This window comes from Cervus canadensis, chromosome 5, assembly GCF_019320065.1.
Source record: "Cervus canadensis isolate Bull #8, Minnesota chromosome 5, ASM1932006v1, whole genome shotgun sequence".
In the NCBI taxonomy this organism is placed as follows: domain Eukaryota; kingdom Metazoa; phylum Chordata; class Mammalia; order Artiodactyla; family Cervidae; genus Cervus; species Cervus canadensis.
The window spans coordinates 56680989-56700383 of record NC_057390.1 but is presented as its reverse complement, the minus strand read 5'-3'; the positions used below and the strand labels follow the sequence as shown (position 1 = coordinate 56700383).

At 34.7% G+C, this 19395-nt stretch overlaps 1 protein-coding gene across 5 annotated transcripts in view; it reads left to right on the top strand.

Moving 5' to 3' along the window:
• The window catches only part of USP34 (ubiquitin specific peptidase 34), a 224607-nt gene that overhangs the window by 42624 nt on the left and 162588 nt on the right, over nt 1-19395 (top strand). For all 5 annotated transcript variants that reach the window (XR_006269446.1, XM_043468840.1, XM_043468843.1 and 2 more), the window contains exons 3-5: nt 8923-9343; nt 15118-15168; nt 15327-15476. Coding sequence is in view for 4 of the 5 variants with exons in the window: in XM_043468840.1 (XP_043324775.1) it covers nt 8923-9343; nt 15118-15168; nt 15327-15476 (622 nt within the window). In the remaining variant the exon portion in view is untranslated. The remainder of the gene's footprint in view (nt 1-8922; nt 9344-15117; nt 15169-15326; nt 15477-19395) is intronic.

Below are 19395 nucleotides of genomic sequence, written 5' to 3'. Positions count from 1 at the left end.
TTTTCTCTTTCTCTCTTGTCAATAAAGCGGTGCTTGTATTTGTTCTAAAAAGATTGTAGATTTTAAAACATAAGTGCCATTATTATTGGGCATTTCTTTTCTGAGTCTCATTGACCTGAGTTTCTTTTGACTTAAGTTTATCTGTGCTTGCTGTTTGTCCCTTTCATTATGGGTAGGATAGATGATTGGATATTTCGTAATACTAATATGTTAATGGTTTAAAATTAACATTAACAATCTAAAGTATTTGCTGAGAAATGATGCATTTGAGTCATAATTTTGAATTTATTGGAACTACAGCTCGGTAGCAACATGTTATTTACTGGGATAAAATCTTATTCCTGATTTCAGGATTTATAAGTGCGCCACTAAATAAAATGAAATTCAGAGAATTACCCTTTTCCTGGCGCCTCACCACTAGTTATCAGTGGAGCTGAATGAGTCCTTTCCTATTTCACATTTATCCTGGATGTATACTCTTAATCCTTTTATCAGGAAGCTTTAACTTGGAGTCTGTGGATTGGGAATGAAAATATAAATGAAATTTTGATATGTACAGTTTTAGGCAGTAATTTGTAGCTTTCACTGTAGAGATTCTGCCTTTTATCTGATGCTGTTCCAGAATATAGTGGTTAAGAGTGTGGCCTTGGAGCTGGGTAGATGTGGCTTCCAGTCCTCCATCACCTGTGTACTAGGTGATTATGACAAATTAGCTAACTTCTGTAAACTCTTACTTCTTTATTTGTGAAATGAGTAATAATAAAGCTACTACTGTCTTCATGGGTTTGAAGAAACAAGATACTTAGTACAGTATCTAAACAAAGGAACTTAATTAAACACCTATTTTAATTAAAATTGTTAAAACTTATTTTAGAAAATGAAATGTATGTTGAAGGGGTACATAAGCTAAAGAATGAAATGTCAAATTGGAAAACAGTTTGTCATATCTATAATGCTGTTCACATGTTGATAAGTAGCAATAGTTTTTAGCTGATAGTAAAAAGTACCAAAAAGTAGAATATTACACTTTTAATCGTTCATACTGATAGAAGAGAGAAGTGACAATAAAATATCCAGTTGGATCGCAGTGCTGTATAGTAAAAGTTGTTGCCTATTCCCCTGCTCTGCCCTCCTGCTCCTATTTCTCTCTAGGGCATCAAAAAATATTGTTGCTTAGGTTAAGATTATGATTCTTGTAGGGGATAATTGGCTACTAATAAGACACAGTTAATTTACAAAAGAAGTTCTTAACTTGGTGGCTCATGACCAAGAAAGGTCCCTCAATGTACCTTAGTGCACAGATGGACCCATGACATCTCATACAAAATGTTCTTTATAGATTTTCTGGGAGAAAAGTGTTAACTTTCAAAAGATTATCAGTGATGAAGAATCATTTTTCTGATATATTGATTGGCCAGGAAATAGGTGGAGAATGTTCACTTGAAAATGCAGTATGTTAAAAGTTTAATATTTATAGAAATTGCTAAGCCATTAATATTTTATAAATTTTCTCCTGTTTAAAGGATATATTTACTGTGAAAATCTTTTTAGAAAATACAGAAGGTCAAAGTTTAAAAGAAAAATATGCCATCACCCAGCTTAACAACTGGTAAATTTTTTTGGCATAACCTTGGTGTAAGATTGGAAACAGTACAGTTTAAAGTTTTACAAAAATGTGATTATAAAACTGTATCTTTTATAATCTGACTTTTTTCATGTGAACTGTGATCAGTCTCTATATCATTTTTTTTTAAACTGTTTTATATTGGAATATAATCAGTTAACAATGTTGTGGTAGTTTCAGGTGCACAGCAGAATGACTATGTCATCCTTATTTTGTAATCATTTTTAATTACTTTATCACAGTAATATAGCTGTCACTTCTTTGTAAGATTTAAGAAGTTATGTATGTTACTTTAACAGATTATCATTATTTTATCACTGTTGGAATGGGAAATTGGAATGAAATGGGAAATAAAATGAATTCTCTGAGAAAGGGGAGAGAATATTAGAATAAGTTTAAGAATATAAATTTGGAAAAGAGCATATATGAATCTGAAAGGAAATGTCATTAATGATGAAGACATTTGCTCCTACAAGGCAAAGTCCTTCTTGTTGGAATTACTGCCAGTTCTTTTTTTTTTTTGACTCGTTTAAAGCCTATTATAAAATAGGCTTATTATGTTTATATCTTGCAGATGCTTTAGTAGCCATTCAGGTTTCCTCATTGTCTCCTGCCAGTCTACTTTCTAATCTTATTTCTCCCCTGAAAGAGTTCTGAGTGCTGCTGCTAAATCACTTTAGTCGTGTCCGACTCTGTGCGACCCCATAGATGGAAGCCCACCAGGCTCCTCCGTCCCTGGGATTCTCCAGGCAAGAACACTGGAGTGGGTTGCCATTTCCTTCTCCAACGCATGAAAGTGAAAAGTGAAAGGGAAGTCGCTCAGTCGTGTCTGACTCTTAGCGACCCCATGGACTGCAGCCTACCAGGCTTCTCCATCCATGGGATTTTCCAGGCAAGAGTACTAGAGTGGGGTGCCATTGCCTTCTCCCATTTTGAGTGCTAGGTAGGGGGTGATTCTTTGTATTTTCAGGCTAAAAACTGTACCTTTCTTACTTTTCATTTGTTAGTTAATAAATATTTGAGGCTGTTGCTTATTTTCATTGTTTTAAACAGCTTTATTTTTAAACTGTTTAAGAATGGTTTTAGATACTACTGCTTTTGAATAGGTTCATGTATATTCTCCACTGTTTAAGAGTTTAGTCTTTATTTTGGTATTAGGAAATGTGGCCAGTGGGATATTGATACTGACCACTATTCAAAATAGTGCTTTTCAGAAATTAGCTCATAAATAAGCTTTTGCTAAGGTTGGATACTGTGGATGAACAGTTCTTTCTCATGTTTAGCAGTACCAGGCCAGGAAAATGTTAGATCCATTGGAATATTTGTTAGATCAAATTATGGAATCCAGGTTGAAATAATTTAATTTTGACATATAGCTTCTGCATGAATGTGTAGTTATTATTTTTATTATATTAATTAATGCTACATATTTTATGTTGTGGGCTTCCCAAGTGGCTTAGTGGATAAAGAATCGGCTTGTAATGCAGGAGACATGGGTTCGATCCCTGGGTTGAGAAGATTCCCTGGAGTAAGAAATGGCAGCCCACTCCAGGATTCTTACCTGGAGAATCCCATGGATAGAGGAAGCCTGGTGGGCTACAGTTCATAGGGTCACAAAGATTCATATATGGTTGAAGTGACTGAGCACACATGCATTTTATGTTATCATTTAGAAATTTTTATCATTCTGTGTTCTTAAGTGTAAGCGTACTCCACTCACATAGGCAGCTCAAAATTCTACCTAAGTAATAAAGTCTTTATCAGGCTGGTAGTAATAGGGGTAGGACTGAGAAGAAAATAGGTTAAGCTCAGGTAGTCAAAGGTAATGTATGATTTTGACATTATGATTATGACAAAGCAATATGTGTAGAGTTTAAAAAATAAAATGGGAGGAAAAGGCCTATAAAAAAGTCCATTGTCTCCTGTCTCCTCAGTCCCATTTCTGTTTTCAACTCTTTAAAATGTTGGTTTTGATATTAACTTATAAATAGTAATTATATTTTAGTTATGTTAAATCATATTGCTATTGCTTTATTAATTTTAGATATAATTTGTGAACTTCCTTTTCTGATGCATAACTGTTTCACCCACTTAACCTTCCCCATCCTCTCAATATAGTTATGTCAGTTCTTGAGGTAGTTCTAAAAATGAAAATAATTGCTCAGTGATTGCCAAAAAAGAGTCTGTGATTCACTTTATATCTTAAAAGATAGAAATTGTTTTTCTTTTGTTATTGTTTGTTTCATAGAGTTTACTGGCTTGTTTTTCATTTGATTAACTTTCTGGGTGGGAATCGTTTAATCTCCCCCCGAATCTACAGCCCTAGCCCAGTACTAGTTTTCACATTTTACACATCAGTAAGTCATCTGTTATTTCTTTCCTTCCCTTCTTCTCCTTTGGACTTCATCTTCCTACTCCAGTCTGTATTGATTTCTCATTAGGGTTATTGAAACAGCTATCTTCTCTTTAGATCATCCTTGAAACTTCTTTTGCTTTTCTATTGTATTGGATCGCTGGTTTCATGGACTGCATGCCCTCTTTATTAGTTTACTTCTTTGTTTTGTTTGGATGACATGTTGTCTGAGAAAAATTACATGGGAGATAAATGGTTTTTAGACCTTTGTGGCCTAAAAAAGAAATGTCTCTTCTGCCCTTACTTTTATTGATAACTTTTGTTGGATACAGAATACTAGGTAGAAAATTACTATCTGTCAGAATATTGAAAGTGTTATTCCATTGCATTTTATCTCCTAGGATTACTTTTGAGGAAGTATGCACTGTTTTTATTCCTGAGGCTTTTCCATGTTACTCTTTTCACTCTCCCTGCAAGCTTTTAGGATCTTTATCCCTCCTTGGCTTGAGAAGTTTCATGATGATATGTGTTCTGGTGGGTTTTCAGTTCTGAATTTTATTTTTATTTCATAGTTTCCTTAGCTCTGTATTTTCTGCTGTCTTCTTGCAAATATCAGTTAGAAATTATACATCCTTGATTGATAGTTTTTCTTTTTCTCCCCATTATTTTTCTTTGTCTAGTCTACTTTCTGGGAGGTTTCTTCAGTTATACCTCTGGATCTTCTATTGAATTTTACAAATTGATGTAATTTTAATTTCTTTTTAAATTGTGAATGGTATATAAGCAAAAGCTATATAGTGCACATCTGTACACATTAAAAGGCTCTGTTTTGTAACTGGAATGCGTTTTTTAACAGTGTTCTGTTGTTTCAGTAATCGAGTATCTTTCGTTTCTCTAAGGATATTAATTAAAACCTTTTTTCTTGCAGCATTTTATCTACTGCCTCTAAATTTCTTTTAATTTTTTGCTTTGATCTGTTTTTAGTGACACAGTTTTTCCTGGAAGGTCTTATTATCCTTGGCTATCTTTTCGTGGTTAAGAGAGGGCCACTGAAAAATAGATTGCAAGTTCTGTGTGAATGGGGCATCTCAGATTTTGGCCTGTACTGTATGATGTGGTAAAATGTTGAGCAGACTTTATTATAGGCATTTTCTCTTGCATTGTTCACATTTTCTAAGTCTTTCCCCTTGAGATACATTAATCTGATGGTTGGGCAGAGGATACTTGAGGGAGGTTCACCATTCAGTCATAATTTTACAGAATTCTCTGACTTTCAGTTACTTATATCCCTACCTTTTTCAGTATCTTATGTTCCTGAGTTTATCTTGTTCATTTTATGTACAGTAAGAATTTCTTCTTTTCCAGGGTCAGGTAGGGGTAGTATTCCTGCTGTCTGGAATGGGAGTCTGCAGGTTTTATCAGTACCTTTCATTTAGTTCTATTTCCTCTTATGCTTTATTTCTGCCTTCTGACGTGTCTGAAGCTCTTTAGTCCTGAGCTTTTCCACTGTTCTGTGGGGTGAATCTTGTTGCTGATAGTTTTCTCCTGTAGCCCCTTCTAATTTTTTTTATTTGGAACACAGTTACTTATTTTTCCTCCCTTTTCTATCATCCAGAATTTTTTGTTGTCATCTTTTCTTCCATTATCTCTTTAATGATTTTTTTCCTTATGTATATTTGTAATGTGATTTACAACATAGAAGAAATAAATTTATTTGTAAAATCAGGTTGGGCTTAACTGAAAAAGTGATGTTTTTGTTTTAAAAAACTAAATTTCTTTCCCTTCTTGTATTGTGGGTGTGGATACAGAGAGACATGCTGAATTGAGAATTCAGATACCTAGACTTCTCAGAATTGAGTAGGCAGTACAGTGTATAATTTATGTAGTATATAATTATTTTAAAGATGTGTGTTTGTGTATTCACTTAGATCCTCAACTCTCCTTGAACGTGTGTATTTTACATCCGTAAGAACCTAGATCCAGTTTGTTACTGTGTTCATATATCAATTTAGTACTTTAAGATTAGTTTCCTAGTCAGTTATTAAACAATTTAATGCTTATATCATGATAGTGAATTTAAATTTTATTTTTTTATTTCTTTATTTTATACTGGAGTATAGTTGATCTACAATATTGTATTAGTTTCAGGTGTATAGCAAAGTGTCTCAGTTACACATATATCTATTCTTTTTCAGATTCTTTTCTTTTATAGGTTATTACAGAATATTGAGTAGAGTTCGCTGTGCTCTATAGTAGGTCTTTGTTGATAATCTGTTTCATATATAGTAGTATATATATGTTAATACCAAGTTCCTAAATTATCCCTCCCCCTACCTTTCCTTTTTGGTAACCATAAATTCGTTTTTGAAGTCTGTGTTTTGTAAATAAGTTCATTTGTGTCTTTTTTTTTTTTTTTTAAGTTTCACATGTAAGAGATTATCATATGATATTTGACTTTCTCTGTCAGATTTACTTCACTTAGTATGATAATCTCTGGGTCCATCCCTGACGGTGAATTTTTAAAGTAAATTTGACTAACTCTTTGGTTTTACTGATCCGAAATCTGACCTTAAGTTTGTTTTTTGAGGAGAAACTCAAGATGCCATTTACACTAAAGATAGTCAAATGTGTGATTCTTCCCTTTGACCTTGGTTTTTCCTAAACCTAAAGAAAGAAGCTATTCAGAAAAATGTTGATTAATGTGTTTATTTTTCTTCTTGTAGGAATTTGTAATATTATAGAACTTAAATCTGGAGGAGGCCTTAGAGATAAAATCCCTTTCATTTTGCCATCTAGAAAATAGTCCTGATGTATCATTTATGTATTTCTATGTAACAAAGTACTCCTAAATTAGTGTTTTAAAAACAGCAATAGGGAATTCTCTGGTGGTCCAGTGGCTAAGACTTTGTGCTCCCAATGCAGGGGCCTGGGTTTGATCCCTGGTCATGGAGCTACATCCCCCATGCTGCAACTAAGTCCTGGCACAGCCAAATAAATAATTGAAAAAAAAACAAAAACACACACAAGCATTTATTGTCCTGAGAGATACATTTATTATCTCAATTACAAACATTTATCATCAATCACTGTATGAGTAAGAGTTTGGAGGTGGTTTAGTTGGTTGGTTCCTGTTGTAGTCATGACCTTACATGAGACTGGAGGATCTATTTCCAAGTTGACTCACTTTCATGGTTGGCAAATTGGGTGGTTAGTGGAAGGCTAGTTTTTTCTCATGTGGACCTTGCTGTGGACTCCTTGAGTGTCTTACGTGTTAGCTGGCTTCCTTCAGAGTGAGTGATCCAAAAGAGCAAGGCAGAAGCAAGGTCTTTTATGACCTAGTCTTAGATGTCACACATTGTCATTTCTGCCACATTCCGTTCAGTAGTCATTAAGTCCGGTCCACATTCAAGAGGAGGAAAATTGGGCTTCTCTTTTTAAAGGGAAGAGTGTTAAAGAATTTGTGGCCATACTTCAAATCTTCCACACGTAGAGAAAATGAAATAATTCTTACATGGCTATATAGGAAGTTGGTGATCTTTTTGGTACAATAAGAGTTTTGATTTGTTTTGATAAATAGATGCAAATTGTGATAGTCGCTTAACTGTCATCTGTCTTTGGATACATTATAACCTGGTACTTGTGTATCATTTACTTACTGATTCACCAGACCCCTTTGATTATTTATAAAATGCTAGGCATTGTGCTAAGTGAACATGTCTAAGAGAACTGTAATTTTGTGTAATAATTAGACTCTTATTTTATTCTTGTTTTTCACTGGAACTGAAGTAAGTGTGTATGTGTGGTATTCCTAGACACTTTGGATCTGCCAGAGAGGGCAGGAATGTCCTTCTAAATAACCTCCAAGTAAACTGTTGTTTTTGGCCACTGCACAGCTGGCATGTGGGATCTTTGTTCCCTGACCAGAGTGGAAGCAGAGTCTTAACCATTGGGCTGCCAGGAAAGTCCCAAGAAAATGATTTTTATTTACTTATTTTTATTGAAAAATTTTTGTTGGCAGTGCTGTGTCTTCATTGTGGTGCAGGGGCTTCTTATTGTGGCATGTGGGATCTTAGTTCCCCAACCAGGGATTGAACCTGCATCCTCCCTTTTGAAGGCAGATTCTTAACTACCATACTACCAGGGTAGTCCCCTGCAAATTTTTTTTAAATGTAACTTAAAAAAAAAAGCTTTTATTGGGGTGTAGCTGATTAACAGTGTTGTGATAGTTGCAGGTGAATACCTAAGGGATTTGGCCATACATACACATTTATCCATTCTCCCCCCAAAATGTAAATTTTTTTATTAGTTGACAACAAAATCCCTTATGTAAGATAATGAGTCAAGTTTACTAACAAGGTATTCTATTATAGTCAGTTTCCTCATAACTTATTAAGCATGCATTAAGTACTTAGTACTTAGAGAAGAAAGATAACAGCCATAATTCTTTTTCTTAAATAGTTCTTTGGAAGGATAAGTAAGTAAGTGTTAGTTGCTCAGTCATGCCTGACTGTTTGCAGTCCCATGGACTGCAGCCCACCAGGCTCCTCTGTCCATGAGATTTTCCAGGCAATGATACATACTGGAGTGGGTTGCCATTTCCCTTTCCAGGGGATCTTCCCAACCCAAGGAATGAACCCGGGTCTCCTGCACTGCAGGCAGATTCTTACTGACTGAGCTACAAGGGAAGGGAAGTCTGGAGGGATAGATAAAATATAAAACTGAAGATGATAGCTGTCAGTCTAATCTAATGACTTTTTACTGGTACCAGTTTTGGTGTGATGCTGTCTTTTAAAGTTTTTATAGTGCTACTCTATCAGAAGGGAGGAAATACAATTATTTGAAAAAAATATTTGAGTATTTACTTTTTTAATACTGTTTTTTAAGAAGGATATAATTGTTGCCTCTTAAGGAAGCATTGATTAAAGATTTTTTTTTTCTCTTGTAGGCAATGTCTGTGCTGCTTCAAAGAGTATAAGCATTTGGAGATTTTTAACCAAGTAGTGTGCGCACTTATTAACTTAGTGATTGCCCAAGTTCAAGTGCTCCGAGATCAGCTTTGTAAACATTGTACAACTATCAACATAGATTCCACGTGGCAAGATGAGAGTAATCAAGCGGAAGAACCACAGAATATAGAAAGAGAATGTAATGAAGGAAGTACAGAAAGACAAAAATCAATAGAAAAAAAATCAAACTCTTCAAGAATTTGTAATCTGACTGAGGAAGAATCTTCGAAGAACTCTGATCCTTTTAGTTTGTGGAGTACAGATGAGAAGGAAAAACTCTTACTGTGTGTGGCAAAAATTTTTCAGATTCAGTTTCCCTTATATACTGCTTACAAGCATAATACTCATCCTACTATAGAGGTATGTAAAAATAGGTATTATGAATTTTAAGTAATACCAAGTCATGGTTATGTTGGTAATTTCTCACTTATGAATATATATGAAGATAGTCATTATTGATGGAAAATTATAAAAATCACTATTGTCATAAGAATTATTTTGGATTTCTTCAGAGCATTTCTGTAGCGACTTGTGTTGAACATTTGCTCAGTGTAATTCTAATAAGGAAAAATTTATAAATTGAACTCATAAAAATTAGATACTTTGCTAATGTATATCTGTGCTCTACTTCCTGTGACTTTCAAAAACTAGCAATTGAGGAAAAAGAGGAAGATGGAATTTCATTCTTAGAAATGTAGGTTAACAGAATTTGGAATTCCTTTTATAAAGAAAAAATGCTTAACAAATTATCTGTTATTTCTAGTTTTAAATAATAGTATTTTCTTTTGCACTCAAGATGCTTTACTTATTCCACTAGTGATTTTTTTTCTCTCCTCCCCTGCCTTCTTCCCTCCTCCAATAGTAATATTTATACAAGGCTTTCCATCTTAGGTTTATTTAGATAATGACATTTATTTCTCCAGATAGTAGGAATTGAAAAGTTATGTGATAATGTATTATAATAATGGCTTAAAAACAATAGTGATTATTTCTCATGATTCCATGGCTTGCCTGGGCAATTCCTTTGCTGGTTTCTGTATGGCCTCACTTAATGCAGTTGCCTTTATTTTGGGAGTTGGATGGGTTTGAAAGCCCAAGATGGTCTCATTCACAGGTCTGATCGTGCTGGCTGCTCCTGAGGGCTCCTTGGGTTTTTCTCTGCATGGCCTCTCATTCCTTACTAGGGTAGCCTGGCTTCCTTACACAATAGTCTTCGCATTGATCCAGGAAGGCAGAAGTGGAAGCTGTAAGGCCTCTTACAAAAGTTCAGCCTCGGAAATCACACAGCATCAACTTTGCCATATTCTGTTGATTGGAGCAGTTCACAGGACAGTTCAGATCAAAGGGGTGTGAAGTAGATTCTGTATGTGAGTGGGAGGAGAGGTAAAGTTTCATTTTAAACTTTAAAGTACATTGTGTTTTTCTATACATCCAGGAATAGGTAGAGTTGTGGCCATTAACAAATCTACCACATGCCTTTTTTTTTTTTTTAAGGCTGTTTTCTCCAGCTTATTTTTTCTATAACCTCCATACTGACTTCTCTTTCTTCCTTCATCTGGAAAAAAATTGTTCTTTACTGACAATGTTTTCAACACTGAATTGAGACTAAAAATATAGCCCAGGAGGTGGGTATTTTCCCTATTAGAATTCACCATAAATAAATCAGATGGTGCTCTCTCTTCTAGTATTCTTAATTGTTATTTTCCCATAGAGAAACTGGAGAAGGAAATGGCAACCCACTCCAGTGTTCTTGCCTGGAGAATCCCAGGGACAGCGGAGCCTGGTGGGCTGCCATCTACGGGGTCGCACAGAGTCGGACACGACTGAAGCGACTTAGCAGCAGCAGCAGCAGCAGCATAGAGAAACCTTTTAATAAATCTTCTCTATTGACATCAGATGTTTCTTAATCATTCTAAAAAATGTTAACCTTGGTCAACAAAAAGGGGATCAGTTCATGCAAAACTGCAAAATTTAGTCTTGAGAACACCACATGAATAGTGAGTGTTTTTAATGCCTTACATTGATAATTGAAAGATGCTAAAAATCATTTGGTTAGGGATGTAAATATGTGAAATTTATTCAAAATGTTTCAGAAATATTTTTTGTCCAGTTAAAAAAAGTCTCTTGATAAGAATTATAGCAATACTAAATATGTCATTTTGTTCCTAAAATCAGTTTCCTTGTCAGTATTTTTTAAAAAGTGATTTTCAAAAATTATCTCCAAGTAATAGGAATAGTCACCCTTCCCTGTACTTTTCCTTGTGCATTGAAATGCCCTATTACCATTTTTGAGGATCATTCCATGTAACTACTTGGTTGAAAGCAATGACTTTATGATCTTTAGGTAAAATTCTAATAAACACCACCCTTGGATAAAATAAAGGAGGACTTTCCTTTTACAGAATTCTATATTCTTATACAGAATTCTCATCTCTTTATATTGAATTTATATGTGCATCTTTAATATTCTGTTTATAATAGCTGTTTCCCAAGTTTCTGTTATCTTAGTGAGATGTTACCGGTATTCTCAAATTTCTAGTTTCTGTCCAATGGCCATGTTATTAAATATGTTAAGGGCCAGCTGTTTCAAAGGGTCTTTGATATAGTGTACATATATATTATAAAATTATATGTATGTGTTTCTATATACATACAAATGTCATAAAGCTAATATTTATTATGCAGTACTGTAGAGTTTACTAATGGTTTAATTCCATCTTTTATAAAGAGGTAGTTCATCTAGTCTTTTCCTCATACAGCTCTATGCATCCTTTCCTGATAAGGCCTTTTACTTTATTTATTTAAGAGGAACAAATTGTCCAAGACTCTGAGAAGATGCACTGCTCCTCTGTTAGTGTTTTGACACCTTTAGAAACTTAGTAAATGTTCTTGTTGCATATAAGAGAAGACTGACTTAGAGAGGTTAAAAGTTCTGGTAGGGTTGCATAGCATATTGCTGAGAGAATTCTATAATTCAGGTCTTAATTCTTCATTGCTTCTCAAATGTTTCAGACCTAATCACTGTAACTATTGTAACTCACTGTCAGTAGTGAATAAGATGGGAACTTGGAGTCTCTCTTCCTTCTCCCTCTCTCTCTGCATCCTTCTTTCCCTCCTATAAAAGTTGAAAATATTTTGAAAGATGTAGTCATTTAAAATAAGTAGTAATAATTCTGAGGGTGAAGGAGGGGCGTGAAAGAGCCGGCTAAAAGCTAAATATTAAAAAAAAGTTAAGATCGTGGCATCCGGCCCCATTTACTTCATGGCAAATAGAGGGGGGAAAGGTGGAAGTAGTGACATATTTCCTCTTCTTTGGGCCCTAAAATCACTGCAGATGGTGACTGCAGCCGTGAAATCAGAAGACATTTGCTTCTTGGCAGGAAAGCTATGCCAAACCTAGACAGTGTGTTGAAGAGCAGAGACATTACTCTGCTGACAAAGGTCTGTGTAATCAGGGCTGTGGTCTTCCCAGTTGTCTCGTACAGTTGTGAGAGCTGGACCATGAAGAAGGCAGAGCGCTGAAGAATCGATGCCTTCAAACTGTGGCGCTGGAGAAGACTCCTGAGAGTCCCTTGGACAGCAAGGAGATCCAACCGGTCAATCCTCAGGGAAATCAACCCTGCGTACTTGTTGAAAGGACTGATGCTGAAGCTGAAACTCCAGTATTGTGGTCAGAAGATGCGAATAGCTGACTCATTGGAAAAGTCCCTGAGGCTGGGAAAGATTGAGGTCAGAAGGAGCAAAGGGCATCAGAGGATGATGAGGTGGCTGGGTGGCATCACCGACTCAGTGGACATGAACTTTGAGTAAGGGAGATGGTGAGGGACAGAGAGGCCTGGTATGCTGTAGTTCATGGGGTTGCAAAGAGTCAGACACGACTGGGCAACTGAACAACAACAATTCACAGAAAAAGTTTGTGGAGACCAGTGACATTGTTTCCCTAATCCTGAATAATATAGGTAATTCTAGCAGATGAATTACTGCTCTAATATTTTTTTCTCAGTGTGAAATGAGTATAAGATTATAGAGAGAAGAGAGATCATGCCCTCTGTTGTTGTTCAGTCACCGAGTCATGTCTGGCTCTGTGACGCCATGTACTGTAGCACACTAGGCCTCCCTGTGTTTCACCATCTCATGGAAGTTTGCCCAAGTTCATGTCCATTGAATTGGTGATGCTGTCCAACCATCTCATCCTCTGCTGCCCTATGCTCCTTTTGCCTTCAGTCTTTCCCAGCATCAGGGTTTTTTCCAACGAGTTGGGTGTTGGCATCAGGTGGTCAAAGTATTGGCCCTTAAGCTTCCGCATCAGTCCTTCCAATGAATATTCAGGGTTGATTTCCTTTAGGATTGACTGGTTTGATCTCCTTGCTGTCCAAGGGACTCTCAAGAGTCTTTTCCAACACCACAATTTAAAAGCATCAGTTCTTTGGTGCTTGGCCGCCTTCACGGTCCAGCTCTCACACTTGAACATGACTGCTTGAAAAGCTGTAGCTTTGGCTATATGGAATTTTGTTAACTTTGTTAACCCATGTTAACTCTACATAATACTTAAAATGAGATTATAACACCACCTTAGGGTAGTGGCTTTGTGTGTCCAGAGTAGAAATATGAAATGGTAAAACAGATATTTTGAGGAGCCAGAATACTTGTAACCAAGTCCATGAGTAACACTGTGCACACCAGCATAGAGTTCTGTTATGAGAATTTCTCGCTTGGTCCATGATAGGTGCTAGAAATGTTACTCCAATCTGATATTCCAGCATGGTTCATCTGGTCCATGAATTATATTTAGTAATACCACAGGAGTTCTTATATTCTGAATTTTTTTTAAGACAAAAGGTTTGTTAAGAATAACTTAAAACTTTAGCCTGGTAGTAGAGGCTTGCGAATTCTTTGGTACAGTTATTTTGATGTGTGTTTACCTCTCTGAGAACCCTTTAGATTGTTTGTCAGTGTTCTGAGAGTTTTATGCATGCCTCAGTCAGTTGTTTTCAAACTTGATTTCAGCAGTTGAACTTAAAATGGGTAACAGCAATGAATTGAACAGGTTCCTTTAGCTAACTTTTCAGCTGAAAATATCTTTCTGATTATGAAAGTAGCAGCTTCAGACTATACAAAATAGTGTTTAAAAAGCTTTGAATCTTCCAATTTCTCCATCTTTTCCTAAAAAAAATTATGAAATTAGTGCAGATTTTTTCAGGCTTTTAAAAAATTATGAAAATCAGATCATGTTTATAAATTCTATTTTTAACAAATATATTCTGTTTTTATGGATGTGTATATGGAATTCAGTTTTTTTGGATTCACCTTATTTTAACAGTATTTTAGAGATATACTTTAATCACCCTAAAAATTAGTTCCTTAAAGTATATATTATTTTCATAAATTTATGGAGTTGTATAACCGTTACCACATTTCAATTTGAGAACATTTTCATCATTCCAAAAAGATCATCTCTCATGCCATTTTGCCTTACTATTTTTGAAGGCTGCATAAGACCCTTGATGGTTATGTCACCATTTATTTAGCCATCCTATTGATGGATATTAAAGTTGTTTCTAATTTTGAGATGTTATAAATAATTGCCTTGAGCATCATTATTCATACTCTTTACTAGTTGTTTAGGATAAATAACCAAAAGATGAACTGCTAGGTCAAAGGGAACATGCATTTTAAATGTTAGGTTACTGCAACATTATCATTCAGAAAGATCATACCTTTTATTCACACCACCAGTGGATGAGATGCTTTCAGATAGTTTAAATCTTAATTTGTGGAGACACCTTGTGAAACTTTTGAGTATACCTCTAGAGAATTACAGTTTCAAAACCACTTAACTAATAAGTTAAACATGTATAAAAAACTACCCCACTTAGTTAAGGAAAGGTTTTTGTTTAAGAATGCAAAATGATGTATAGCATGTAGTATAGAACAATTTCTTTAGAGAAGAGTTAAAATATACTTTAGAATTGAATCATATTAACTTCAGTCAGAATACTACTGTTCATGAAGAGTAGTAGTTGTAAAATCTGAGTTTTTATAAAATCGGTTTTTAAAAAATTGTAGTTTTAAAAGATGGTCATGTAATAGTGTGATGCAATTTTATTTACCTTTTTTTTCTTCTTCTTAATCAGGATATATCAACCCAAGAAAGCAACATTTTAGGGGCATTCTGTGATATGAATGTAAGTGTTTACCTTTTTTCATTTTTAGATTTATGGAAATTTTTATTATTTTGTTCATACATGTCTGAGTTTGTGTCTGACCAGTATCTTTCCAGTACTGGTAATAAAATGAAAATTACCCCAGATAAGTTTTAAAATAATTTTTTTTTTTTCTTCAGGATGTAGAAGTACCATTGCATTTGCTTCGTTATGTATGTTTGTTTTGTGGGAAAAATGGCCTTTCTCTTATGAAGGACTGCTTTGAATATGGAACTCCTGAAACTTTACCATTTCTGATAGCACATGCATTTATTACAGTTGTATCTAATGTAAGTATTGTTTGAAATTGATTTTAATCTTGGGAACAAAGCGCATTATATTAATCATATGCATTTTTATGTCCAGAAAAAGGTTATGAGTGATTTTTTATGTACAATACTCTTTTTTTTTCTGGATTATACTTTGAAAAAGTTGAGTATACTTCTTTTTTTTTTTTTCAGTCTTCACTAAAGTAAAATTAGAATTTGTGTCAGTGGTTATGACTCAGTGCTTTCACTGCATGGCTTGGGTTCAATTCCTGGTCAGAGAAGTAAGATCTTACAAGCTGTGTGGCATCGCCAGAAAAAATTAATGAATTTAAGTAAAAAATGTAAATTTATCTACCTCTTTTGTTTGAAAGATAAGATGGATAGCTTTGCATAGTCTTATGCTGATTTTTAGCTTTCCTTGTCTGGAATTTTGTACTGGCAAATTTTTGACTTCTTAGGGTTTTTGGTTACTTAAATAATGGTTAGCCTAGCCCAGGACTTTATTACAGTGTGTCTGACTTCCCTCTGTATTACAGGTGAAAAGCTAACATTTCTTTTTGCCTTTGTAAAGGAGATAATTCCTTTGTATGTTAATGTCAGTTACTGTGAAGCACAGTATATGCGGAAACAAATATTTTTTATTGTCTGTATATTAAAATTTAACCTGAAATAACCTTTTATTCTGGACATCATTTTAAAAAATGGTACAGTGAAACTTAAATCTAACTTTGCCAAAGCCAGAATTCTTGTGTTAACTGAGTCACCTTAAGTAATAACTACTGTGAAATATTTCAAGTGTGTATGTAAAATAAAAATACAAGGTGAAAAAAAGACCCAACAAAATAACTTTGTTTCATTGTTTCCAGTGTAGAAATAAACTGGAAAGGACACTGACTTTCTAAAATTTTTTGAATACCTGGATTTCCATAATTGAATTATTTTTAGCCCCCAGATTCCTTGGTTCCTTGGATAGGTTGAAAATACTACCTGTAATGGCAATGTAGCTTTGTAGGTTAGGAATATACGCTTTGAATTCATAGTTGGCATTTGGATTAACAATTGTGTTTGAATTCTGAATCTGAGCTTCAATTTTTTAGTTTGTAGAATGGGAATGATAAGTATGGTGATCTGCCTTTAAAGATGGTAGTGAGGTTTTAAGATAGATCTTAAATTCTTATTAGTAGTACTTGACAAATAGTAAGTACTTAGTGACTGATAGCTGTTATTTATTATAGCTGTTATTAACACTTAATTCTGTTAGTCTGATTGACTTTGTTTGAAAGGAAGTTCTATTCAGTTTGGCTTCCTTTGATAGAAAAAGGAAAAAATAAATTTTTGAGTGAATCCTGTGTTGACATTTTAATTTTAAGCTGTAATAAATTTAGACAAGGTATATAACTGAGTTTGAAATTGAAAATTCACACAATAATTTATTAACAATTTTTCTTAGAAATATTACCTGAGTTAAATTTATTTCTTGAATTAATTTTACCAATTCTTGGTTAAAGTCTGTTACAGAAGCCTCATTAAAGACTAATTTATTATTCTCTCTTGAAAAGGAATCACTTACTAGAGAAAAAATTTGGATTCTGTTTCAGTTTTCTGTTCCCAGCCTGTTTGTGACTGCTAACTATGGGCTGTTGTCAATTTGCATAATGTTATCTTGTAGCTCAACTGAGACCATTAAACCAAAGTTAAAATTAGTCATACTGTTTTAATTAATAATATAATTGTTTGGATACTAAAATGATGTCTTTTTTTTTTTTCTGAAAGTATAACATAATGTACTTTCCAACCAAAGATTTTATAACTTGATTGGGTAACGATCATTTGGCACTGTTTCCTCATAAAAAAATATTTTTTGATTTTTCCCTTTTTATTCTGTTTTTCCAAATACAGTTAATACTTTGGTGCAATTAAGAGCTTAAATTGCTGGGTTTTTTTGGTAATTAAGTTTTCTGCAGACCCTGTAGTTAATTTTTTTCAGTGTTTGGACATTTAAAGCAGTATGAGTTTTGGCATGATTTCTGACCTATCTTGGGGTTTTGACCACTCTGTCTGAAGTTTGTATGAAAGCACTTAGTGATCAGTTTAAGCAATTGAAATAGACATCCCTTTTTAGGCCTTTAAATTTCAGGGTTTTCTAGTCACATACAAATTGATTGAGAGCAGAGTAGTTTTCCTTTAGTGGAACATTGCAAATTATAAACCTGGTGGTTTCTTTATGTCTCATTATTTATTTATTTTTGGCTGCACTAACAGGAAAGAAAAAAGACCTATATTATATGATTAATAGTGTATGGAATTTGATTCTTGTAATGTTTTGCATTATAGTAGTATTAGAGAATGTAGATTTTACAGAGAAATAATTCTGGGCTTGAATTGTAGTTCTGTTGTACTATCTTTTTGGTGTTGTTTGCTTAATATTACTTAATGCTTTTTATTTATTTTAAAAATTTATTTACTTTTTATTTCTTGGCTGTGTTGGGTCTTTGTTGCTGTGTGGGCTTTTCTTTAGCTGTGGCGAGTGGAGGCTACTCTTCAGTTGCAGTTCCCATGCTTCTCATTGCAGTGGTTTCTCTTGGCACACGGGCTCAGTTGCTCCACAGCATGTGGGATCTTCCTGGACTCAGGATCGAACCTGTGTCTCATGCATTGACAGGCGGATTCTTTACCACTGAGCCACCAGGGAAGCCCACTTTTTATTGATGTACTATCTAATTTTGATTACATTGTAAACTTCACTTTTTTCACCTATCAGAATGAGAATATTAAGGTATCAGCAAATGGTAGCTCTTTCTATTAAAAATTTCTTTCCAATGTTGACATTTTTCCCTTGTCATTTTTATTTACATTTTTATTCGTTGATGTCTTTATCTGCAAATAAATGGTATCGCTGTACCTATTTACATTTTCACCATCTCTAATGTGCATAATTGAATGTGCTTTAAAAATATTTGAAATACACGTTCAAACAGAAGAGTGCACAGAACAAGGTTTATGATTTATCAAAGTGAATACCCCTTCTAAATCACTACCCTTCTAACCACTACTGTGCCAAGAAACAAAACACTGTTAACTCCCCAGAAGCCTCCTTTATGATTCCTCTAAGTCACTATCCCATCTCTTTGCCCTTAAAGGTAAACACAATTCATATTTTTATTTCTTGCTTTTCTTTCCTGTTTTATTACTTAAGCTTATAGCCTTAAATACTGTAATTTAGTTTTGTCGCTTGTTAACCATGTATGGTTAACCATGATTGCCGGGAGAAATACCAGTAACCTCAGATACGCAGATGACACCACCCTTATGGCAGAAAGTGAAGAAGAACTAAAGAGCCTGTTGATGAAAGTGAAAGAGGAGAGTGAAAAAGTTGGCTTAAAACTCAACACTCAGAAGACTAAGATCATGGCATCTGGTTCCATGACTTCGTGGCAAATAGATGGGGAAACAATGGAAATAGTGACAGACTTTATTTTTGAGGGCTCCAAAATCAGTGCAGATGGTGACTGCAGCCATAAAATTAAAAGACGCCTGCTCCTTGGAAGAAAAGCTATGACCAACCTAGATAGCATATTAAAAAGCAGAGATATTACTTTGCTGACAAAGGTCTGACTAGTCAAGGCTTTGGTTTTTCCAGTAGTGTAATGTATGGATGACTTGTAGTCATGTAAGGGCTTCTCTTGTGACTCAGCTGGTAAAGAATTCTCCTGCAATGCGGGAGAGCTGGGTTTGATCCCTGGGTTGGGATGATCCCCTGGAGAAGGGAAGGGCTATCCACTCCAGAATTCTGGCCTGGAGAATTCCGTGGACTTTATAGTCCATGGGGTTGTAAAGAGTTAGACATGACTGAGCGACTTTCACGTCACTTCATGTATGGATGAGAGAGTTGGACTATAAAGAAAGCTGAGTGCCAAAGAATTGATGCTTTTGAACTGTG